Raw genomic sequence first — 26682 nt, forward strand, 5'->3', positions numbered from 1 at the left:
AACTCTCTGAAGTCAGATGTTTTACAGATGGGAAAACTGAGGCTAAAAAGGCAGAAATGTGTTCTAAACTCTCCAGTCATTCAATCCCAGTTTTTTTTTTTTTTTTTTTTTTAAACCATGACACACTGACATGAAGCATCATCTTTGTAACAAGGAAAGGTGTCCTAGCTGGCATTCCTTCTGGCTGTTTTTGTGACCTTTGAAATCTATAGCTGATTTCTGCTCACAGAAGTGTGCTAATGGTCCCTTTCCTCCTTTTCTCCTTTTTTTGTTTCTATCTCTTACCTTCTTCATCTTATCTCTGTTTCCTGCTTTCCTCCTCTAGGTTTCCTCAGTCCTTTTCTTTCTTCTCTTAAGAGGATAGAGAGTAAACAGATATGTAAAACAGTTCTCATATCTGACTACCTTGCACCACATATTGGGAGGTTGGTCTCTGTCCTTTCCTGAGACATTTTACACTGTGCATAGGCTGATTAATGTTTTGTTGAGATGGATTTTTTTCTCTGAGAAGTCGTTCTTTTGCATCTTGAAGCCAGAATATTTTTGAATACCCCCAGTGTTATTGAAACAGTGGAAGTGAGGCTTGTCTTGGCCCACACAAGAAGCCAGCAGGAACGGGTTAAAATGATGAGTCTGGTCTCATTTCAGTTCAGAACCCAGGATAGCAAATCTCAGGAAGTTGGCCACATCCTCATGTTGTGCTATTGGTATAGTTACTACTACACTGAATTGGCCTTGACAGCCTTTTTATTTTATAGGGATATTTGTTGTAATAAGTAAGATTTGAATCATAAATCTAAAAGACTGAATGGCTGGCTTTCTTTTTTTCTTTTTATTATTATTTTAAAATTTTATTTTTAATACACATTGTTTTATGAATTATGTTGGGAGAGAAAAATTAGAGCAAATGGGAAAAACCATTAGAGAGATTAAAAAAAAAAAGAAGTGAACATAGCAAATGACTGGTTTTCTGGAAGTCTATTGATTCTTATCTGGGCATTGAGTATTTTGAGCATCCCTTAGGCCTTTTTGATTCTAAATTTTAAAACCAGTTTTTTTTCCTACAAAGATTAGATGTTCTCACCCTTTAGTTTTTATAAATCCCCAAAATATTCTTATCTACTATCTAAGTGAAATGTTTTCCATGGAAGCATTTCCAAATTCTTGAAAAATCACATCATATGTCTCTTGCTATTTGCCATCATTTGTAGAGTAACACTTATAGCACTTTGTGACATTATTTGACACTCAGCCTTCATTCATCTAACAGTTATTATTACATGCCTTTTATGTGAATTGCATTGCTTTAGGTTCTGGAAGAAATACAAAAAGACAATGCGGTTATGGTAGTGTGATGGACTTGGAATTGAAAAGATCTGGGTCCAGATTATGCTTCTCTGCCACTTAATAAGTATGTGACAGTGAACAAGTCATGTAACCTCTCTGAGAGTCATTGTACTCATCTGTCAAGTTGGAATGATAATAATATATGCTTGTACAACCTAAAAATTCAATGTGGCTTAGTGAATAGAATGTTGAGTGTAGTCAAGAACACTTCTTATCTAGTTTTACTCCATCCACTCTGCCATCCACTCAAACTGGTTTCTTCTTGTTCCTCCCACAAGAACATTGCCATATTCTATGTTTGCTGGCTGTCCCCCATGTCTAGAATTTCTTCTTCCTCATACTTGTGTCTTCTGTATCTTCCTTGAAATTTCAGGCAATAAGTCACATTCTATGGGAAGTCTATCCTATATGGCCTTTTAATTCCTTGGAAATCATCTCCAGGTTATTCTTTGTGTGCCTCTTATCTCCTCTGTTAAGAGTGTAAGCTCCTGGAGGGGCTGAGACTGATTTTCTTGTTCTTATTCCCTCCAGCATTTTTTAGCACTGTGCAGGGCTTCAGGTAGATGTTTAAAAATGTTTGTTGACTTGACTTGATGACTGCCTTCAAATTTTACCTCTGGCATCGGCCAAGTGATCATGATCAGATCACCTCAGATTTACTGATAAGTTACATGTTATTTATTTATTTTTTTTAATTTAAATACAAAATGAGATTCCAGGAGGAAAACTTACAGGAATTTCACAGCCAAGTTTCAGAGCTCCCAGGTTAAAGAAAAAATATTGGAAGCAACAAGGAAAAAAAAAAATCAATTTAAATTAAATATCATGGAGCTATCATGATTTTTTTCTTAAGCTGGGAATTTTCCTCCTGGGATCACTTTCAGTGGATTTTAAAAAATTTCTACTTTGCCTTCAAAACAATTTTCCTTGATAGTTTCTTGTAATATTGTATCATGAGTCTTTTTTTTTTTTTTTTTATCATAATGTTAGGTCAGTCCGATTATTCTTATATTATTTCTCCTCAAACTATTCTGCAGATTGGTTGTTTTTCTGATAAAATATTTCACTTCCTCTTTTATTCTTCCATTCCTTTGATTTTGTTTTATGATTTATTATCTTAGAACATCTTTAGCTTCCTCTTTCCAATTCTAATTTTCAAAGAATTGTTCTCTGAGTTTTTGATTTTCTATTTCCTTTTCATAATATTTTTGATTTTCTTGAGTTGTGCTTTATTTTTTTTCTATTTTTCCCTTGATCCTTTTTTCTCCATTTTTGACTCCATTTTTTCTGCATATGTACTGTCAAAAATGTTATAATTATAAAATTAATTTTAAAAACTCCATTTTTCCCTCTAAATATGAACTTAGATCTTTTCTATCCCCATAGCAACTTATTTTTTCTTTCTCCTTTGCTTACTCATTTTTGTTTATTTTCTTGTTTAATTTTGTTTTGAACAGTTATTACTATAATCAGTTATAGTCCTGAGGTATGGGAAATGATACCCTAAGCCTCAGGTCCTTCTTGCTATTATTTTTGAGGTCTATCTCAGGGTCCAATCTTGGGCTTTCCTCTCCTCTCCCAAGCCACACCTAGGACCCCCAATCCCACTATACAAACTACAGCTGTCCTCTCTGCCTGGAAGAAACCAGGAATTCTGCTCTCCTGCAAGTGCCCAGAGATCCCAACTCCTCATTGCTGCACTCACTGGGTGCCTGCTAGCTCTTTCTCCCTGTAGGGCCTCCATCAGCCCAGCTGTTCTTAGTGTCCCTAAGCAGCACAAGGTCCTTCAGTTTTCTCCTCTGCTCTCTGACTCCCCCCTCACCCTCCAAGGTCTGAGAGATGAAAGTCTCCTCCCAGATGTCCTCAGGCTTGTTGGTTGATTCTGCAGAGTTGGCTTTGGGGCTGTTTGCACTTCACTCAGGCCTAACCTTTGCCCCCAGGTTGGATCTTTCTTTCCTAGGTCTTCTCAAACTGTTTTAGAAGGTCAACTGTTTTTATCCTTCAGAGACTCCCATAGTGTTCACCTCTTGGTTGTTTGTGAAGTTCAAATGAAATCATGTTTGCAAAGTGTCTTTACATATTTCAAATGCTATATAAAATGTCAGCTCTAAATTATGAATTAAATCAAATATAGTGCCTTCCCTGAAGAACCTTATAAAGCCTAATAGAATCACAGCCTTGGAGCAGAGATCTTAGAGGCTCTTTAATCCAAACTTTGGATTTTATAAATGAAAAAATAAAGAATTAGGGAGGCTGAGTGAATTGCTCACTCTCAACACAGGTAGTGTGGACCCAGTACCTTCAGAACCAGAACTCTTTCCACTATACCATATTACCTCTTGGATTAATAGAGGGCCTAAAGGTTCTCTGCTTGTTTCTTCTAAATTTTTCTCCATAACCAAAGTTTAATCTTGTTGAATTATAACCTTAAACCCATTGTGTAGTTGTTGTTAGATCTTTTTTAATTCATGTCTCATTCTTAGTGACCCCATTTGAAGTTTTCTTGGCAAAGATGCTGTTTGCCATTTTTTTTCTTCCAGTTTATTTTACAGATGAAGAAACTGAGGCAAGCAACATTAACATTAAGTGACTTGCCCAGCGTCACCCAGCTAGTGTCTGAGGGCGTATTTGAACTAAGCCTTCCAGACTCCAGCCTTGTTCTCTACCTACTATACTACCTCCCAGTCTCAAACGGCAGGTTTACTTAATAATAGGTGCTTAATAAATATTGACTGATTTGCAAGTGCTGTGACTGAGATCAGACAGAAATTCCTTTAGAGAGACCTGTTGTTAAGTGGAACATACAATTATGTCCTCTTCCCCGAGGAAGCTTTGAATGCCTTCAGTTAGCATATTATCCATTAAGGGAGTAAAGGGAATGAAAGGAAGCCTGAAGTGTGATCTTAGTGGTCTTTTTTCTTTTTTCCCACAGGTTACAAAGGAAAACAGAGATAGCCTTTTACAAGAAATCGTGACAGCCGTGCAGAGCTGCCGAAAGTAAAGCTTGTTTGTGCAGAATGCTTTCCTGTCAGCTAAGTAGTGGTGTGTTTCAAGTGGTGTCTGATTGGTACTCAGCCCATTTGGCTTTTATGCCCTCAGGTTTATGATAACTGAGTGCTTGAAACCTTTGTGGCTCCTCCAAAGAAGTCTTGACAGATGTTTTCCATAAAATGTTTAAAAGATCAAATTAGACTTAATGCTGGATTGACTATACAAGATTAACAATCCATTATGGTTTATTTATGCTTAAAGCTTTCTGTTTATTTCCTCTTGCAGTCGTGTGCATGATTTGGGTTAATTATGAAATGAGAAATGGTTTGGAGAATATTAGATGGAATTTGTCCCATTGAAGTTTATAAATGTGTTCAGGGGAAGGGGGGAAGAAGAGTTCACCACTTAATCAATTTTGCATGTCATGAAAATCAAATTCCTATCCAGGTGCATCATTAGCTTTGTGTAACTTAAAGTGGCTTAAGAGTTTGATTTATTACTATTATTATTCCAAAGGAAAATTATATAAAGTCCTTTCTCCATGTTTTTGTTGTTGTTTGCTTGTTTATGCTTTACAAATATTCAAATAAATAAGATGGTCAAAAACAGTTGGAGACTCATATTGAAGATATTAAGACTTTATGAAGAATTTGGAATTCTTGGATATACTTATACAGACACAGACAGTGTCACTCAGTAGTTTGGGAAATAGGGCTGGAAACTCAGACCTTGTGAATTCTGATTCTTTCTTATGCCATCCTTTGGCTGTGTTACATTCATCTTGTTTAACCTCTCTGTGTCTTGTGCTCCTATTCATAAAATGAATGGAAGAGAAGAGAAAGATTGTTGTTTTGAGATTATAATAAGGAACAGTTATAAAATGAGAAAGCTGTTTAATAGTTGAAACTGCACAAAGTACTTTTCTCATAATAACCCTGTGAAATAAGTAGTACAAATGTTATTCTTTTTCCTAGTTTACATATGAGCAACCTCAGGCTAGAAAGACTTAACCAGGGCCACAGAGCTTCTGAGACTCAGAGTTGGGATTTAAACCCAGTGCTTTCTTGAATCTAAACCCAGCATTCTTTCAAATATATCACATTGCTGTATATAATATAAAGAATGCCTTTAGCAGTGTAGTTAACACAGGACACAAGCTTAGAATTTAACTAATCTAAAAAACAAAGCTCATCATACATATACTTCTCAAGGCTTTGTTCAATTCAACAAACATTGATGGAGGTCAATCTAAGAAGCAGTTTTATTAAGTTTTCACTCTGGTACTTGATAATATACAGCAATGGTAATGACAACTGTACTAGATGCTTGGTATGGAGCAGTGAGGTGGCAAAGTAGATAGAGTGCTGAGCTTGGAATCAGGATGACTCATCTCCATGAGTTCAAATCTGGCCTCAGACACGTATTACCTGTGTGACCCTAGGTGAGAACTTTAACCCTGTGTGCCTCAGTTTCCTCATCTGTAAGATGAACTGTTGAAGGACATGACAAACCAATATCTTATTCTGATAAAATACATTTAGAAGAAAACCCCAAACAGAGTCATGAAGAGTTGGACATGACTGAAAAACAAAGATACTTGGTATAGAAAAAAGAAACACCTCTCCTCAAAGAAGCTGTTCTGTTGGATGCAAGATGATGAATTAGTTATTTTGGTAGGCCAAATGAGATAGTATGGGGCAGGACTGTGAAGGGTATGGATGCAGTCTTTTGTATTTGTGCCCTTCTCTCACATAACTAGTCAGCACTGGGAGCATTCATGAATTTTACTGGTGTCAAACTCCCCAGCTTTTTAAAAATCTGTACTCAGAGACTAATACTTAAACCAAGAGACTGGAAATTAAATTGAGTCCTTTCAAAGGTCCCAACATAACTACTAACATTTTTTGAACCATTGGTTATTTTCTTAAATATATGTCCTTAAACTAATTATCTGTGCAATAACAAGCACTTATTAAGCAGGTACTGTGTGCTGGGAATTTTTCTAAGGGAGGGTTTACAAAGAAAAAGCCAGGAGTGTCTGCCCTCAAGAAGGTTACAGTCTAACGTGGGAGACAACATACAAATGACTATGTGCATGGAAGGTAACCTCAGGGAAAGCACTGGTGGAGATAGAGAAGAGGAGGCATCTTAAGCAAAGTAGGATTTGACTATATCTTGAAAGCTAAGGATGCTAAGAGGTGAAGAGTGAGGAGGGAAAACCTTCCAGGGCTTGGGGGATAGCCAGTGCAAAGGGGTGAAGGTGGGAAAGTGTGTGAGAAAAGTCTGATATGAAACCTGACTTTGGTTTGCCAACTCAAAAAACAGGGCTCTTGATTGCAAGCCAATGAAGTCCTTCATAACAATTTATAAAAGCTTATTTTGTGTAAAAAGACTTTTCACTCTCCCATATGGCCTAATCCAAGTGTTACTTTTAGACATTAAGTTTGGACCTCTTCCAAATGTCTACTTTAATTTACTCTGGCATAGAGATGACCCTAGATTCTCAAAGGCAATGGTAGTTGAGCATCCTATCTGGCAAGGCTTCCAGTTTGGAAAGGCTTAGGCAGAGACCTAGAAACAGATTTTAGGTATCCTCTAAAAACATCAGACAAGCTAAGCGGTTCAGATTATGACAACTAACTACCTGTTGATGAGTTTATTCATGTCACCATTGGATCACCAGTGGGGGAGAACAAATAGAGGAAATCTGGTTTTGGAGAAGATAGCATGGGCTTAGCAGAAGTATGATTTAGTTTGTATGAGGTCTCTTGAATTAGTTGGAAATCACACATCATTACTGGTAGGAATATTTGTTGTGTTATGCTGTGTTCTCTTTAGGTTCATCCAAGTGAACTGAATATTTAAAAAGTGCTCCATGAACTATATAAGAGGAGATTAATTTTTAATTTGAAGTTTTTAAAATTTCTAATTAAAAACATTTTATTGATACTTTGATATTTACTTTTAAGTCACTGGTGACTATACCCTGCCCTTCAACAAACCTTCTCTTGTAAAAAAGAAAAACCAACAGAGAGGATAATTCCATCTGATGTTGCCTGAAACATCTTACTCTCGTACTTCCCTCATCTCCCCAGAGAAAGAAGAGCAGTACATTTCTTCATCTCTTCTCCAAGACCAAAGTTGGTAAATTATAATTATATAGTTAGAGAACACTAGATTTGATTTGTAAAACGCATCTATATAATACCTACTTTATCACATCCCTAAAACAAGGCAGCTTATCAGCATCATGCATAGTTAAGTTTTTTTCATAAGTGAGCCACTTGTTTCTCCATTTGCCTCTGTAAAGTTAATTGTGGGAGGTTGAGAAAGGGTCTGTGATCATGGGTCTCTACTCAGAGACTTAGCTCTTGTAAAAGAGAAAAAGAGAGAAGGACAGAGACAGAGAGAGACAAGGAGGGAGGAGAGACAGACTGACAAGACAGACAGACACAGAGACAGTATAACAACAAATAGGTTGAGTACAATAGTGTTCATCACCTATGTGTCCTCCCCCCCACCTCAGCAAAGAAAGATTGGAGGTGCATTTTCTTTTCTTTGTCCTTATACTTATCTAAAATATTCATTGTACTTTTATTCTGTTGCCTTTGTCAGTTAATTAGGTGACCGGGGATAGAAGGGGAGGACCTTGACTATCCTTTGTTCAAATTAGGTAAAATGGCTTGTTTTTTCCAATGGTTTGTTTTTATGAATCTGGATCCAGAAAATTCTAGTAAACATTGAGAGGCCTCCTTGAGCTTTTGATTAAAAAAAAAAAAAAAAAAAAAAAAGTTTTGTGAAAGCACTTGCTTTCCCCATTAAGGATCTCTTCTGTGGGGGTAATGGAAAAAACGTGTCTTCAGAACAATTAGTTATCATGTAGCAGGTGGGGTGGGAGCAATACAGAAATTATAGCCATTCATTAGATGCAGAATTCATTAAAAGAAAATTCAAGTGTTGGTTTGCAATGTGCTGCTTGGTTTGAAGAAAGCTTTATTCAGAAAAAATGAGTTTGGGTGGGGCTGGTGGGACTTGAGTATAGAGCTGACATCATCAAGTTAATTTCCTGAGAATTCCCTTCCTATGCTTTGCCCATCCATTTTATAAACCAGTTCATATTCTGAGCCTTATAAGCATTTTCCTGAGCAACATTTTTAATTGTGCTCCCCCCCCTCCCTTTTGAGCTTTGTTTTAAGAGTAGAATGCTTTGGAAGATGACAGGCCTTTATTCCTACAGAAACATGTAATTTATATAATGTAATGGCTTTGATCATGGAGTCTGCAGGAGGGATTCCTAGTCAAGTCACACTTAAAACTGCTGGCATTCATTACAGCCACCCAAAACTGTGCTTAACCCTAAAAAACCAAAAAATTTAAATAGGATTAATCTTTAACATGATTAAAAAAATGACTAAATTTGTTAGATTGTGCTAGGATTCTCTTTAGCAAATTTTAGAATATTTTTAAATATCAAAATAAAAAAGATCTCCTAATCTTTATAGTTTTAACGATAAGAACTTTATAATGTGGATTTTTAATTTTGTAGGATAATAGCACATAATTGATAAAGCATAAGTAATATAATTTCAGGTAAGAAAGATATTAACTTCTTAGATTCATGTGTACAGACATCTTACTACTTTAGCAAAGATTAGATTTTTAAAGCTGTAGTCAGAGGAGGAAGGAGATGGGATTAAGTATTGTGTTCTCATTTATCCCCCTTTTTTCTTTTACTATGGGTTGTAAAGCAGTTTCTATGAGCAGGTGATTCTGCACATGCACTTTGGGCAAGGGTTGTTGTTCACTCAATCTGACTGAGGGAGCCTGAAGAAAAAGTGGAGGTGACAGAAGGAGGGGGGTCTATAATTGTAAACAGGCATGCTGAATGCACATTTTATGGGCCAAATAGAAGTTTGTGGATCTATTGATTTTAGTAAACAACTTTCCAGATATGGCTGGTTCAGAAACATAGCAAAGAGTTTAAATCCAATAATACCAGATTAGCTACACAGTTTATATGAAACTAAGTCTCACAGTTCTTATATTAACTTTCAAGGAGAAGCGATTTTCTACAGCTTCCAAGTACTGAAAATAATTATTCAGCCTTCTGCTGGTAGAACATTTGGATAACTGTGCATAGAAGTGTCAGCCCTGGAAATGTCCTTTAAATGGGGCTAATAATGCATTATTTTGTATGGAACACCCTCAGATGAGCCAGCTGACTGGCTGAAGGCCAGGTTTTTAAGCTCATGAATTGTTAATGGTCATATTAAAAGTGAGACTACACAGCCGGAACTGGCCAAGAAGTCTAATCTGGAAAGATCCTGGATAACTCAGGCAATGACAAATTTTTTTTTTTTTTCTCTTTTGACCAGAATTGTCCAGATTAGCAGCATTAACTGGCCCAGATTTATAAGGGAATGGTCCAATTTACATTACCTTTAGAGACCCAGACTTTCTGAGATGAAAATTGTTCTAAGTGTGTATATATATGATGATTGCATAAGATTCAGATTCTGAAAACAAAGGAGAATTCAAAATCTACCAAGGCAGGATATTAAGGATACTTAGCCACAACTGAGTAATGAACTTATATGAGGCTGTCTTTTTTCCACAGGTCCTGCTGTTGTTGTTTATTAAATGGTTTAAAATTTTATTTTTCAATTAGCAAGTATTTGTTTTTTCTCTCTCATTGAAAAAAAGAGAAAGAAAAAATGGAATATTACTCTGCCATAAGAAATGATGAAAAGATTTATTTCAGAGAAACCTGGAAATTCCTATTTGAACCAACCTGCCTTTATTCAGAGTTCATCTGATTCCTCATTTGACATTTTTCTATACTTGTTTGCCTCCTAGCTTACTCAGGATAATTTTACTTTCTATTTAATTTTACTTTTTTTTTTTTAAATATAAACTGTTGAGAAGACTGTAGTTGGGTAACCAACTTCTTACTAATGATCCTACTTTATTTTCTCATTTGCTTGAGAAGGGAGGTGAAGAGATTTCTTTTAAAAAAAAATTCAAAAACTGCATTCATACCTTATATTACATTTGGGTCACACAGCATTAGGGTAAATTTTGCTCCTGAGTAATTCAGAAGCTACCCAAAAATATTATTCGGTCTGCTTGACAGTTAGGATGAAAAGTGGTTCAGCTTCTTAATATTTGGAATTTCTTTATTGAGGAAGTAAAAGAACACATTAGTGTCCTAAAAGGATTCCAGTCACCTGATCTGGGCAAATTAATCCTTGGTTACTGAGAGAACTTCTAGTTATCAATTCCAAACTTTTTTTTTTTTTTTTTCCAGGAACTTTGAAGGATAAAGATGTTGCTGGATTCAAGGTGGACAAATGTTCAAATCTTCAGAAAGGGGAAGACAGTTTTAGAGCTTGCAAACTAGAGGGCAGTGAACTTGATGTTGATATCTGGCAGAAAATTTTTAATAAAATTACAGTTTGAACTTGAATGTTTTGAGCTGCAGAAAGATAAACCCACTAAATGATCCCTGGTGTCAATATGGGTAGGCTCATGGGATTAGGGGCACAGGGTCACCTCAGATCCTAAGTTGGTGGACTTGGGATATCACCAATATAAGGTACTATTAAGAGAGAGACAGACAGACAAGACACACACACAGAGCAAATAAATAAAAACTTGCAAATTTAGGCTATGTTAATTGAAATACAATGACTAGAATGAAGCAATGGACAGTCGCATTGTACTTCAACTGCTCAGATCACATTCTAAAGTATGATAGTAAGTTTGGGCACTCCATTTTTACTTAGGACAAAGTGAGGGTGGGCATTCATGAATGAGGATAACACTGGATACCATGTCTCATGAGGATGTAGAACCCCTTTCTTACCAGCTCGCTTTCTTGTGTGGTAAAGAAAAAGATGTTTTTCTTCTTTAATGTAAATCTGTATAATTGTTCTCATGTCAAAAGCTACACACTATTATCTTTATAATGCAAAACTAACTAGATATCACAGTGGGTAGTTTTAGACTTGAAGTCAAAAGAACCAAATTCAAATCTCACCTAGATATGTGAACCCTGATCAAGTCACTTAACTGTTACTGACTCAAATTCCTCCTCTATAAACTAGGGTAGTAATAATGCCTACTTCACAGGATTGCTAGGAGATTAAAATGAGATAATATTCATCTAGCACTTTGTTAATCTTTAAAGCACCATCTAAATGCTGCTACTATTTTTATTAAAAGAAACTAGAATGAAAGTTCAATATCTAATGTATAGCAGACTGCATTCTTATTGGGCTACATTCTTGTTGTTCTTGTTAACATGGACTTCTGCTAGACATGCCTTGCATGAGCTTGCCCATGTTTGGACTGAAATATAGACCAGCCAGAGCTTATTAAAATTCCATTCTCAAAGTAAAAGAAAATCTACTCATTTCCACCCTCCCCCAATGGATAAAAATCTTATCAAATCAAAACACTGAACACATCAATCTTTGTAAACATTTTAATTACAAAAACAAAGTTGTGGACATGTGTCCTATGATACATTAAGGATTTCTTGGCTTCAGAAACGGGTATGTATTCCTGCAAACTAAACAGGAACACACAGCCTTTTTCCAGAAATAACTCTTAACTGCAGGATTCAAGGGCTTTCCATGCACAGGTTTTGTTTTGTTGGGTTTTTTTTTTAAACTGGATTTCTTAATTCATCTTGTATCAATATGCATTCTAGTTCTTTTACAAAATACTTTAAACATAGCTGCATGCACTATAGCATCTCCTGAAATATCACTATTGTGTACTTAATTACCACCTGCAGGAATGTGGTAAGGAAATGAGGTTCTTCTTAAAAACTTAGATTTGCTGTAGCATATTATAGCAGCCCATTATATATTAAATGGCACTATTCAGAATTTTTCATGGTAATACATGATGTATAAAATTGCCAATTATTTAACATGCAATTAGCTTTTCTTTAGTGATGGCTGAAAATAGTAGTTCGTGTGTGCATACTGCTTCTGGTTATGTTATGATACTAAATGGCTTTTGTTTGTTATTCCAATTTTGAAATGTAGTTGTTTGAGCCCTCCCAGAAATCCACATCAGCAACTCTGCTAGCTGGAAATTATTGGGGCAGGTGCATGGGAAAAGGAGAGAGCACATAGGTTTTAGTCATCAAGTGAAAAGTTTCTGAGAACCTGAGATAAGAGTTGCACTGTGTTTTAGGGAAGCTCTAGTTGGTTCACATTAAGGCCCTCATGTAGGCCCTTATATCAGCTCCTTTTTATTTAAACTTCCTGGATCTTAGAGTTCCAAAGATAGTTTTTTCTCTGACATTACACTGCAGCTAACTGCAGGCGATAAGGACAGGTTGTCTTCTGAGAGAGTCCCCTACGATTCTTCTGACAGACTTTGCTGAGAAGCTGTGTCGTCCAGGCCCATGTCCTCCTGGCTGGCTCGCCGGCAGATCACACTGAGACTCTCTGCCATTGCCTGAGGAAGATGTTGGTCTCGAAGCCGACCCTGTTCTGTGGCATATGTTGTTTCACAAGGCTCGGAGAACTGCTTCCAAAACAAACAAAAAAAGAGTATGTAAATAGCTTAGCAAATGTTGCTAGTTTTGTACTCCCTAGTAGTAGCATGTGAATAGGCTCAGTGCATCATGCAGATGGTCCAAAGTGGCCTTGGGAACTTTGATGAGACAGCGACTCCTTTTCTTTAAACTGGAATAGATTGATCAATAATAGGCTTGGGTCAGAAAATGAATTGATGATGCTCTTTGAATCTTGCAATGTGTAGATGCTTGTCTCATAATGTAGGCGCAAGTGTATTAGAATAAGATGCCCTTTGGAAACAAGATGGTATTTTTCTTGCTTTCTACTTGCAATGAAAGACAAAAATAAAAAGCAGGGATATCCTGCTTCTATAGAGGACTAGGGAATGGAACAGAACACTGCATACAGTGTCAGACATTTTTAATATGATGGGAGTTTTGCTGAACTGTTCTTTGCTCTCTGGGAGTAAGAAGAGGAAGAATACATGGGCAATATAAAAAACAAAAGATACTAATGAATAGTTATTGTTTTTTAGCTAGGGACAATTTCTCTAGAGGCATAGCTTTATTCCCAGTCATTTATAGACAGCTATCCCATGATAGGATGCTATAATTCTGCAATCCAAGTATGATGATTTGTAATCCAGGGTCACTGTGTCTTTTGACTTTTGTTTACTATACATGACTTTTCTTTTAAAGGTTAGTCACAAGGTCAGGGGTATAAATGGTGTAAATATTGAACAGGGATAGGGACTAGACCTGTGAGCAGGAAACCCTCTATCAATAAAGTCAGCACCATCTCTTTAAATATTGTCTGTTTTTTCCCCAAGTACATGTAAAAACGATTTTTAATATATATATATTTTAATTTTGAGTTCCATAGTAACTTAAAGTCTTTTTTAATTGAAGCTTTTTATTTTCAAAACATATGCATGGATAATTTTTTAACATTGACCCTTTCAAAACTTTGTGTTCCAATTTTTATTCCCCTTCTCCCCACCCTTTCCCCTAAATGGCAAGTAATCCCATATTTGTTAAGCCTGGTAAAAATATATGTAAATCCAATATTTATACAGTTATCAAAGAAAAATAAGATCAAAAAGGAAAAAAATGAGAAAGTTCAAATAACAAAAGGAGTGAAAATGCTATGTTGTGATCCACTCTCAGTTCCTCTCTGTGGGTATAGATGGTTCTCATCACAAGATCACTGGAATCTGGAACCTGTAATTTTTTTTTTGTTTGTTTGTTTGTTTTTTTTTAATTTATTTTTTGTTTTGCTGAGATAATCAAGGTTAAGTGACTTGCCCAGGGTCACACAGCTAGGAAGTAATTGTCCGAGCCGGCCTTTGAACTCAGATCCTCCTGACTTCAGGGCTGGTGCTCTATCCACTGTGCCATCTAGCTGCCTCTGTAACATGTGGTTTTAAAGAATTGCAAAAGTCCTTGAGAATTGCCTTGACCAGAGTCATCTAGCTGCAAATGGGACCTTTCTGACCTTATAGGCAGCTCTCTAGCCCCTAGTCCATACTGCCTTTCAAATGATAAAATGTAGCATGGGAAACTTCCAGCTTCTAAAGTTCCATTTGCTAATGCAATCAACACTTGTCTGTAACACAAACACCCTTAAAAGAGAACAGCTGGAGTTCCTCTGAAACTAATGCACTTTATATACTAATGTAGCATCATGTACTTGGGGTTCTGGACTGGCAGAAACTCCCAACATTTTACTACTAAAAAAGAATCCATCTCATCACCTTGAAAACAGTGATTAATAATGGACAACATACAGATCAGACCTTTGTGCTTTTTTTCCCCCTTTATTTTGGACCAAGATGATCTGAAGAGACTGGGCCAAATAGACTGATAGAAAATGCTGTTTCCTGTATGGATGTGTGAAAAGCACATTGTTTTCTCCCATCCAAAGATTTGTGCTAATGACAGCATTTCCTACTTAACTCGGTTGTATCTGGCAATCTCCAGTGATACCGAGGTATTATTATTTATAGTACATGTAGTCTAGATCCTGTTTGCTTCACAGAACTGCCAAACCATTTCATGTCTAATTACTTTGTCGTTTATCACTCTGGGAACCCTATAGTGAAGAAGATGGGATCCTGGAAGTAGATTGATGGGAATCATTAAGCATCAAATGTTAAAACAATGTAGACAAGTAGCCAAATAACTAGATTACTCCTGCTAACACACAACCAGCTTACCCTTGTAGTTTGGCTCATGGCTCTAGCAGAGGGGCCCATTGCAATGTTGACACTGCTCGAAGACAGGGTATCACTGGTGTTCCCTCCATCTGCAGCTGAGAGCCCGGAAATGACCAGTGCACTAGAGAAACTCCTCTTGCCAAATAAGAAACTGAGGGTAGAGCTGGTGGATGAGCCGAGGCTGGATCTGATCAGCGCCTCCGCTCGCTCTCGGACGTTGAGATGACCAGTGGTAGAGATGGGACGAGGCTGAGAGTGCAGTGAGGTGGTGGAATTGTGCAGGGAGAGCTGACTGCTGGAAAGCCTTTGGGCTATTTCGTGGACAGATGTGGAAGTCTGAAACAAAGATGGATGGCTTTCCAAAACTGGCCCAGACAAACTTGAAATGGGTGGTCTTTGGATGAAGGTAGAATGTGCCTGAGCAGACTGACTTCGGCCTTTTCTTCTGCCTTTACAAGAGAACAAAAAATATTTCATTACTGAATATTACCAACCACCTCTCCCCAAAAATCATCTCTACAAGGTGATATAGTAGATGGAGTGTTGGATTTGAAGTGAAGAAAATATGAGTTTGGATTCTGCTTTTAACACTAAATTTGTATTTTCAACAATTTATTTCTTTGGGATTCAATTTGCTCATTTGCGAAATGGGGCAGGGAAGAACATTGGACTTAACCTATAAGGTGCCTTCCAGTTCTAAAACTGTAATGTCCAGGCTAGCTTTCTGGAGGTCCTTGGGACTAGCCTTGGTCTCAGCAGAATAATCACCACAAGAATAGGAATAAAGTCCAAAGTCTTTATTGTCTCTTACACAGTCTGCATCTGTCATAGTCACCAATCTGACTAATGTCTGACTTCCTGTTCCCAGTTCTTATATACCTTATTATAATTACATCATTAGAGCACACTGAATATGTGTGAACTAGAAAACTATTACATCACCATGCTAAGTACTAAATATATGTAAACTAGATGACCATTGTCTCATCAATTCCTCTGAGTTAGCACCTTGTTTCAAGTATACTTTTCCAAAGTTCTGCCCTCTTCATAAAACTATGACCATGTAATTACTGTTTAGTGAATGAAATCAAAAAATGTGATTACTTTGGCAACTAATAAAGCAATATATAAATATGAGTAATCATTGGTTCAAAGATTTCAAGCTACTCTATCAGGAAAGGTGCTTGGAGGTGGTAAGGACTTTAAATATCAACTCGAACTACATTATTTTATAGATGACTGGACCAAGGACCAAAGCCAAGGAGAACTCAAATAGGAAGTTAATGGAAGAATTGTATCAAATCCAGACCTACTCACTCCTAGTATTTTTTTTTCTTAGCTACTTATTACATCATTTGAAATTACTAATTCAAAACAAGTAAAGCACCCGAAAAATAACCTGAAATCAAATAAGAATAATGCCAAATTCTAATCTCTAGAGATAAGATTGTTGATTCTTAGGGTTTTGGTGAAAAAAAAAGGAAGGAGAAAACGAAGAAAGGAAAGATGAAAAGAAGCAAAGGAAGATGGAAGGAAGGAAGGAAAAAACACTTTAAACCTGCCTAGGGGAGGGATCTAAATTTTTTTTTTTAATGTTATGTATTCTTTTGTAATCTGGTGAATCCAATGGACTCCTTTTCAAAATATTTCAAATGTATAAAATAAAATAGGTTTATATTATATGATATAATTCTTTTCAAATATAGTAATCAAAAATATATTTTTAAAAAGTTCCCAGGCCCTAGATCAAGAACCTTTGTCCCTAAAGGAATTAAATAAATTCATATAAATGATGTCAATTTTGGTCTTAGGGCTTGCCCCTCAAAGATTGTAAACTTTGTCTACCCAGTGACTAGCATAGTACTTGCCAGTGGTAGGTGTTTAATTTAATAAATATTAAGTTCCTACTATGTGCCAAGCACTGTTCTAATCACTGGGGATACAATAAAAATAAAGACAGTTCCAACAACATACAACAGGCAGCAGGAAAAAAGGGGGTGATCGGACCCGTGCAGACATTTTGTTCTGTGGAGTTAAAAGAGGGTGAGACAGAAGATCTAAGGTAGAATGAGTTGAGTCTAGAAAGGCATTGGGAGAAGTTTGGTACTCTTTCCCCTAGCCTTCCAATCAGAGATGTTAGAAAATTGAAGGATAAGAAGTGTTATTGAATCGTTCTGCAAATTGGTTTGTTTTTTTTAAGCTCAATATCGTGCCTATTATTCCAAAAGAATTCCTTCTTTGAATCTAGGTGATGCAGTAGAGAGAGTACTAGATCAAAAATCAGGAAGAATTGAGTTAAAATCAGACCTCATACACCAGATGTATGAACTTGGCACTTAACCTCTGTTTGCCTCAGTTTCCTCACCAGCAAAATGGGGATAATAATAGCTACTTCACAGAGTTATTGTGAGAATCAAATACTTAATATTGTAGGCACAGTGTAAGTGATAGCTATTAATACTTTTATCATTTTTATTATTATAATAAAATAATAGCTTTTCTATAACATATTAAGATTTACAAACCACTTTGCAAATACTATATCATTTAATCTCCACAACAACCTTAGGTCATTTTATAATTGGGGAAACAGAGGCAGAGATTATTCAAGGTCTTCGTCCAACTTCTGTTTGAAGACCTCCACTGAGGGAGAATTTACCATCTTTTAAGGCAAATCATTCCACTTCTAAGCAGTTCTAATTAATAAGGAGTTTTTCCTGACATCATACCTAAATTTGTTTCTTTGTAGTCCCAACCTATTTTTCCTGCAACATATTGTCCTTTTTGTATATGAACTTTTTTTTTTTTTTGCTTGAAGGAACACACACACATACAAAATATATTTGTGTGAGAAAAGCAAGATGAGACAGTTTCAAGAACCAGGGAGAAACAGATAAGTATAGTGAAAGGACCTGTTTTAAAGCAACTCAGAGGCACAAGTACTGGCTGAAGGTAAGGATAGCTGCATGACATGACTGTGATTGTTGTTTTCATGTCACAGTTTTCAGGATTTTGAAGGCTGCAGCTAAGAAATTTACACATCACAGAACTGTTTGGGGACTATGAGACAAGTGCATATTGTTATTCCAGATTTAACTGTGGGTTTTGAGTTTATCAGAGTGTGTTGAGTTACTGAGACTGAGATTGTCACTCCTCATTAGGACGGTTTGATTTGAGGCATTAAAATTGAACAGTGAAAAAAAGATAAGGAGAAGATACAGCATTTCTCCTGAAGGGAGATGCTGATGATGGAGATAGTCTCCTCCAGCTTGAGAAAAGCTTGATGGAGGAGAAATAGAAGATAAAAACAGCTGCTTTGGGTTTGCTGAAGCCAAGCAAACAGGCTCTGATGATTCTGGGTATCACTGGAAAAAAGCAGAATTCTTTTTCTGCAGAAAAAAAGCTGGTTGGGTTTGTTACTTTTCATGCAATCTACAGTCTAAGATAGGTAAAAACCTCCCAGAAACTTACTTGTGTTGTCCTTTACTCCCTTCTGTGATTTAAAAGGGATAAAAGAAAGGGGTAAAGATAAGCTTTGCCTCTAATTTGTTGTGAGTTTTACTGACTGGAGGCCAGATGTTGTTTTACTGAGAGCTGATTGGAGAAAATAGAATCTTGTGCTATTTGAGGATCTGGCTGGGGAAAGACTGCATTACCCTATAACTATTGATCACTTGGAGTGGAGAAACCTACCATGGCTCACTTGCATTTCTTTTTACTGCCTTTTATAGCTTGAGATGGGGAAAACTCTATAACCCATCAAAAATAGACCTAATTAGCTTGGCAGATTCCAGACTCAAAAGGAAATGCTGTGTCACTAGAAGAATGTAGTGTTATAACTTTATGAAAACGAGTTCAAAATCATACCCTTCTGCTCCTTAGGATCAGAAACGCTACAATCTCTGGGCTCTCCTCCTCTGATGGATCCTTAATCTCCTTTTCTGTGTCTTCATTCTCTTCCTAATTTCTTAACAGGAGGGTTCCTTAGTGGGCCATCCTCATTTCTCTTCTTTTACTAATTCTCTCATTGTAATTTTATTTATTCCAATGGCATCAACTGCCCCTCTAATCTCTCAATGGCCGTCAATTGTAAAATCCTATCACTTCCACGTTTACAACATCTCTTGCAACTGCATTTTTCTCTCCCTTCCCTCTTCTCCCCCCTTCCTACCACAACTCGATATCAGGTCTTTTATCAGCACTGCCTGGGTATTAAAATAACATCCCAACAATCCTTCCTATCTTTTATTTATTTGTATATTATTTCCTGAATAATATTTCTTATTTAAAGAAAGTTTTAAAAAAAATCTTCAGTGGATTCAAGTCACCTACTAAATAAAGTTCTGATTCCTTTGGCAAATATTTTCATCATCTAATTGTTCAATTGTTTTGGTCATGTCCAACACTTCCTGTCCCCATTTGTCATTTTCTTGGCAAAGATACTTCTCCAAATAAGAAAAATTTATAAGTAAAACTGGGACAAACTGGTAGATAACTGCCTAGGGTCACATAGCTAGTCACTGTCTGAGAATTTAAACTCAGGTCTTCCTGACTTCAGACTCAGCACTCTTTCTATTGCACTACCTAGCTTCCCTAACATAATCTGGAAGCATCCTCCTTTTCTGGCTTTATCTCAATTTTATATTTCTTCTGGCTTTGCTCTGATCCAAATGGATTACTCTCTTTCTCCCAAAACAAATATGGTGCTTTCAGACTTTTATATCTTAAAAAAGCTTTGTTTATGTATGCCTTTGTTTCTGTTACTGTCATTTTGGTATATACACTATCCCTAATACCTGAGAATCGAACTGTCCCTCCTTTGAAGACTGCTTTGCATCTTTTGTCAATGTTCAAGACCTTGTTCTTAATACTCTTGGTTTTTGTGACATTATTTTGTTGTGGTCATTTTCCTATCTGTTAACTCACCCCTTCACAATTGCCTTTACTAGATCTTCATTTTGAATATTCTTCAAGGCTGTTCTGTTTTGTCTTTCTCCTTTATACTTTTTTGTTGGGTGATATTATCAGCTTCCATGGAATCAGTTTTCATCTCTTTTAATCTCCAGACTGGTTTCTTTTATGTGTTTATTGAATATCTTAACCTGAAAGTTCTATAAACATCCTAAATTCAACAGACCCAAGATGGAATTCATCTTTTCATTACTGGTATACAATTCTTCCAAACTTTCCTAATAGGAATGAAATAAGAATTAAATTAAATTGATCTTTCTTTCTGTGTGTGTGTGTGTGTGTAGCAATAGGATTAAGTAACTTGCCCAGGATCATATTGTGTCTGGGGCTGAATTTGAATTCAGGTCTTCCTAACCTCAGGACCAGGGCTCTGCTCACTGCACCATCTAGCTATCCACTTGGTCTTCTTGAAGAATGGGTTTGACCAGGTTATTTTCCCATTCAATAAATTCCAGTGCTTCCATATCACCTCCAGGATCAAATATAAAATCTTCTATTTGGTGTTAAAGGCCCTTCATAACCTAGATCCCATCTTTCTAGTCTTCTTAGACTATTCAACATACTCTTTTAAATTTTTATTTACTTTATTTTTATTTTGGAATAAAAGATGCATTTTTACAACAAAGTATAACTTACTAACAGATTATTGCTTGTGAAACTGCAAAACTATTATATATAGCTTCCTGTTCTATTTCTAAAGATGATTAAGGAAAAAGGAAAAGAACCTATGTGTTCTAAAATATTTATTCTTTGTGGTGGCAAACAATTGCAAATTGTGAGGACGCCTATCAATTGGAGAATGGCCAAACAAGTTGTGGTACATGATTGTGACAGTATACAATGTGCTATAAGTAATGATGAACTTGATGTTAGAAATGCATGAAAAGATTTGAATAAAATAATGAAGACTGAAATGAGCAAAACCAAGAGAACATTGTATACAGGAATAGCAATGATGTTTTAAGAATTTAAGTCATTTTGATTATTATAAATACCCAAATTAGCTACAAAAGACATATGAAGGAAGATACTATCTGCATCCTGAGAAAAAACTGATAAATAGAAATCTGTATAAAATGATTATACACATACACACACACACACACACACACATTTTTATATATATTTGTGTCTTATGGTTGCCATCTTTAGGAGAGAAGAAGAAAAGAAAAGAAAGAAATTTATACAATAACTTTATTATATACTTAGAAGGAGTAACAAGTTATACTCAACATACTTTTTAATCTAGTGACAATGTTCTCTGCTGTTCCTTGTACACAAACACTCATCTCCTCGTTCCATGCATTTTACTAGCTATTCTTCATGTCTGGAATTCTCTTTCTTATTTCCACTTCCTGGATTCCCTAGCTTATTTCAAGTATCATAAAATTCCCCCCTTCTTCAAGAAGTGTCTTCTCTTAATTATCTCCAAGTTATTTTATCTATCTATCTATCTATCTATCTATCTATATATATAATATATATATAATAGTTTGTGTACATATATAATATATATATATAATAGTTTGTGTATATATATATATATATATATATATATATATATATATATATATAGTTTGAACATAATTGCTTGCATGTTGCTTTCCCCATTAGACTTCTTGATCATTGAAAGCAGGGATTGTTTTTATATCCCAACATTTAGCATAGTGCCTGGCACAGAGTAGGTATTTAATTGATACTTGTTGACTTGATAGTCCTTCCTATTTTCCTAGGTGAAAGGTGGAAGTACAAAGCTGTTTTAATTTGCAGTTCATTTATCTTGACCAATTTGCCTTTTTTCATGCTCTTTCCTAGGCCCAGAATGTTCTTTCTTGCTATCTTTAAAAACCTAATTCAAATGCTAGTTCTTCTATAAAGTCTTCCTTTATCATTTTTCCCTCTTTTCTTACTCCATAGCATTTCATTTTGCAACTCTCAGATGTGTTTTTTATTGTAATAAGATATATTCTAGTTATTTTTGTTTTGTATACTCCACGAAAGTAGGAAGGACAAAGTCTTATCTAAACTGAATTATCCCAGCCACAATTCTTTTTGTACCACATGTCTTAAATGCTTATCTGTTATTTGAATAGTAAATGAATGAACGCATTTGTCTAGTACATTATGGAGCTTTATATTAAATATCAATCTTTTTATCATTTTCCATTTATATTATCTTACTCTCTGGTATCCCATGATAAAGTTACAAATTCTCCAATACCTTAGTTGATTATTTTTGTGGATATCAGTAATTTTCTCCATTCATAAAGAGACCCTTATGTGTAAGGTCTTAGGTGTGTGCCCTTTGTTATAGCTAATCAAACTTAGATAAAAAAAATCTAAAGAAGAGGTGCTTACAAAAATGCTACCAGAAATTTGAAGAAGTAGTCATCAATTATAGCTTCAGGGAAGGGATAGACCAGATAAACTTTCTGACCTGATTTTGCCTGATTTTTCTGTGTGTGTGTGTGTGTGTATGTGTTTGAAATTGTACAACTCATAGGACCATTTATAAAAGAGAAGTATTAGCTTTTACTTTACTAACAACACAAAGTAGCAAATCTACTTCCAAAATAAATAAGGAACCTTTACTGCTGGGCAAAGGTCCATCTCCTGAACCTACACATACACACATCATTTACACTGGTAATTCTTCATGAATACTCAGATTCTTAATTCTGGACTTATTTGTTAAATATCATTGAAAAAAAAGACATATTCTAGTAATTCTGAGATGCTTGAAGTATTTCTCTTTAGGGAAGCTGAGCAGTGAAGTGTTCATTGAGGAGTAACTCCTTAGGGGACAAAACCTAATTATTCTGTTGAGAAATTCCAAAGAGCCAATTTTCTTCCAAACAGCTTATTGGTTGAAGTGGTTTCTAATGAAATGACCCTTCTCCATCACATGAAGCAGAGAGTGGCAGCTGAGAAATAGAAACAGCTTAGTTGAAGTGAAGGCAATGATGGCCCTTCCCAGAGGACAGTCAATGATTGTGGTTTCCCTTTTGTCATATAACCCAGCTTTTATTACTGCTTTTATATATAAGGAAAAGAGCACACTTGACTTTAAAGTGCGATAGGTGGATTTTGCCAGGGCCTCCATTAGCTTTCTTGGAATCAGTGTGGTCAGACCCTTCTATGATGATTTCATCATACCCCTATCCAGTTCAGTGATTCAAGAAAAAGGGAGAGTTGTGGCCTAGGTTAACTGTCCAAAGTGATTAGTTTTTAATATTATCTTTTTAAAAGGTAGAGGGAGGTGACCTTGATAAATTAGGATTAAGAATCAAGATGGTGATTTTGTTAGTTTGTTCAGAGTTTAGCATGGCCAAACATCTGTTTGTGATCTAAATTGTAAAGTTGACTGCTGTCCAAAAATATTTCATTTTCATCCCTTAGCTAGTAGTTACAGTGTTGGATAGTGGACCACCCATATTTGGCTTGAAATAATTCACTGAGAGATAAAAGGATAAAAATTTCTCTACATTAAGGACTCTATAAAGGCTAGATATACCCCATACACATTGTGTGCTTTAGGTTTTGCTGGCTTGTTCTGTATATTTTCTTAGATTTTAATTAATTTATTTATTTTGCACATGGATTGACACCAGCCAACTAAGTTAAACATTAAATTAAGAAAATCTATTTTTTGCTTCTCAAGATCATTATATCACAATTAACCTTACTTTTCAATTACTTTGCTGTTAGATTAAATGTTCCTAGGGAGTTCATTTTGGCATCTGGGTTTCTTAGAACTAGAAACTACATCAATCATTTGTACATAATTCATATTTATACTAACTTCCATTCACTACTATCCATTATCGATTTATGGAGCAAACATTCTTACCAGTAAATAAACAAGCAGTTCTACTCTCCTGTTCCCTATCACAGATAGCTATATCAGCTTCAAATTATTCATATTATGATACTGAAGTTCATTGATATCAAGTTCACATAAAAATGGAGCTATGAAATCAAATAATGTTCTTGAAGGCTACCTATTGACTTAGAAAGCCATATGCTAAAAATGTCAGAGTGAAGCCAGGAAGCTGTTTGAGCTCTCCCAGTTTCCCTCAAAAAACCACATGAAACCAAGCCTTTGAATAGAGTCAAGACAGACCAGCTCAAGACAGACTGAAAAAAAAAAAAACAAAAAAAAAAACTTCAAAAAAGGTCAGTCTCACTGAAGTAAAAGGTGTGTTCAGCCCACTCAGAGTATGAGAAAGCCCACGAGAGGCTCTTAATCATAGCAGATCAGCACCTAAGATCTTCCATCCTGGCTCATCAGTGAAGTAGACCAGTAGGGCAGGCCCCAGTATCATTTCAGAAGGCAAATTCTGGGAAACAGACTATTTCCTAGAAACAGCTGGTAAAGCTGTGAGCAAAACACCAAAAACAAGGGGCCCCCTGTGCCCAAAGCCAAGGCTCAGAGCTGCACAGGAAGCTTGAGACAGCACCTCTTGTATCCCAGTAGCAGAGCTCAACCATAAAAGTTAAAAAAAAAAAAAAGAAAAAAAAAGAGGAGATACAAAAAAAGGAAAGAAAATGAGCAAGAAACAGAAAAAAACCTTGACCATAGAAAGCTACTATGGTAACAGGAAAGACAAAAACACTAATTTAGATATGGATAAAATGTCCACAGAGGAAATCTCAGAGTGATATGAATTGGTTTCAAGACCAAAAAGGCTTCTTGGAAGTGCTTATAAAAGACTTTAAAAGGCAAATAAGAGATATAGAAGAAAAATGAGAAAAGAAATGAAATATACAAGAGAGCATCAACATCTGGGAAAAGAAAAGCAATTCCTTAATAAATGAAATTGGCCAAATGGAAAAAAAAAAAAAAAAGCTATTGAAGAAATCAATTTCTTAAAAAATACAATAGGTCAAATGCAAAAAATATCCACTGAAGAAAATTAATTAATTTTTCAATTCCAAATTTCAAATCTAATTCCAAAATAACCAATGAATCAAATTAAGCTAACTGAAAAAACTAATTGAAAAAAACCCCTGAAAAAGCCAATTGAAAATCACACATTAAAAACTAGAATAGAGTAAATGGAAGCTGACAACTCTATGAGACATCAAGAATTAGTCAAATTAAAAAGAATAAAAGGGAAAAAAAAATAAATCAACTCATTGGAAAAGCAGCCAACCTGGAAAATAGATCTAGGAGAGACAATTTAAAAATTATTGGTCTCCGTGAATGCCATGACCAAAAAAAAAAAAAAAAAAAAAAAAAAAAAAGCCTAAATAGCATCCTTCAATATGATCAGGAAAATTGCCCTGATATTCTGGAAGTAGAGAGGGAAATACCGGTCCCCTTCAAAAAGAAATCTTAAGGAAAACCTCAAGGAACATTGTTGCAAAACTCCAGAACTATAATCTCAAGGAAAAAATACTATAAACTTCTAGAGAAAAGCAATTCAAATATCAGTGTGCAACACTCAGAATTACCCAGGATCTGGCAGCATCTACAATAAAGGATCTGTGGGGCTGTAATACCATATTCCAAAAGGCAAAGGACCTGGGATTACAACCAAGAATTAACTACCCAGCGAGATTAAGCATCATCTTTCAGTGGAGATGATGGATATTCAATGAAGCAAGATACTGTCAATCATTTCTATCGAAAAAAAGCAGAACTAAATAGAAAATTTAATCTTCAAACACAGGATTCAAGAGAAGCATAGAAAAGTAAGCAGGGGGAAATATTTAGTATTTAAAGGTTAAACTGTTTACATCCCTAGATGGGAAAATGATATCTATAATTCCTGAGAACTGTTATCTGTTATTGGGGCAGTTAGAGGCAGGAATCACATGAATAGAGGGTGTGAATGTAAATGGACTCTGGTGTAATTATATTATCAAATAAAAAGGCATTAAGAGGTAGAAAAAGAATTGTACTGGGAGAAGAGGAAAGGGGAGGTGTAATGGGACAAATTAGATCACATGAAGAGGCACAAAAGACCTATTACAATAGAGGGAAAGAAGGGAGGAGGATATAAACATTGCCTGAAGCTTGATCTCATCAATTTTGACTCAAAAAGAGGATGACAATCATTTAGTTGGGTATAGAAATTTATCTTATCCTATAAAGGAGGAGATAGAGGAATGAAAAGGGAGGAGCTGGATAAAAGAAAGGGCAGAAACAGTAAGAGAAATGGGTAAAAGAAAAAGGGAAGGAGTGATAGAAGATAGGAAAGGTAGTGGGTAGTAGGAAAAGTACAAACAAAACACTTTCATCGTTGGTAGGATGGATAGAGTAAAAGAGAACCAAAATATATACGGGGGAGAAAATAGGATGGAGGAAAATACAGAGCTAATAATCATAACTGTGAAAAATGGAAGTGAATAGCAGAGTAGATTAAAAAAACAATCTTATAATATGTTGTTTACCAGAAACACATTTGAAACAGAGAGATACATACAGAGTAAAGGTAAAAGGGCTGAAGAAGAATTTATTATACTTTAGTTAAAGCAAAAAAAAAAAAAAAAAAAGCTGTGGTAGCAATTCTGATCTCAGATAAAGCAAAAGTAAAAATAGACCTAATGAAAAGAGATAAGAATGGAAAAGATAAGAATAACAAGATGTATAAAGGATACTGTAAACAGTGAAGT

General features: G+C 35.7%; 2 protein-coding genes across 9 annotated transcripts in view; one reads left to right on the top strand and one right to left on the bottom strand.

Annotated features, from left to right (window-relative positions):
• NTPCR (nucleoside-triphosphatase, cancer-related) overlaps positions 1-10804 on the top strand; it is a 40399-nt gene extending 29595 nt beyond the window's left edge. For 2 of the 5 annotated variants that reach the window (XM_074262413.1, XM_074262416.1), the window contains 2 exons: positions 4280-4389; positions 10646-10804. In XM_074262413.1, the coding sequence (XP_074118514.1) occupies positions 4280-4348 (69 nt within the window). In that variant the 3' untranslated portion in view covers positions 4349-4389; positions 10646-10804. The remainder of the gene's footprint in view (positions 1-4279; positions 4390-10645) is intronic. The other 3 variants (XM_074262412.1, XM_074262415.1, XM_074262417.1) reach the window with 2 other exon arrangements.
• Positions 10805-11818: 1014 nt separating this feature from the next.
• The window catches only part of PCNX2 (pecanex 2), a 370349-nt gene continuing 355485 nt past the window's right edge, over positions 11819-26682 (bottom strand). For 3 of the 4 annotated variants that reach the window (XM_074262410.1, XM_074262411.1, XM_074262408.1), the window contains exons 33-34: positions 15091-15539; positions 11819-12885 (exon numbers count right to left, since the gene is read on the bottom strand). In XM_074262410.1, coding sequence (XP_074118511.1) covers positions 12712-12885; positions 15091-15539 — 623 coding nt within the window. In that variant the 3' untranslated portion in view covers positions 11819-12711. The remainder of the gene's footprint in view (positions 12886-15090; positions 15540-26682) is intronic. The other variant, XM_074262409.1, reaches the window with a different exon arrangement.

Source organism: Sminthopsis crassicaudata, chromosome 4, assembly GCF_048593235.1.
Source record: "Sminthopsis crassicaudata isolate SCR6 chromosome 4, ASM4859323v1, whole genome shotgun sequence".
NCBI lineage: Eukaryota > Metazoa > Chordata > Mammalia > Dasyuromorphia > Dasyuridae > Sminthopsis > Sminthopsis crassicaudata.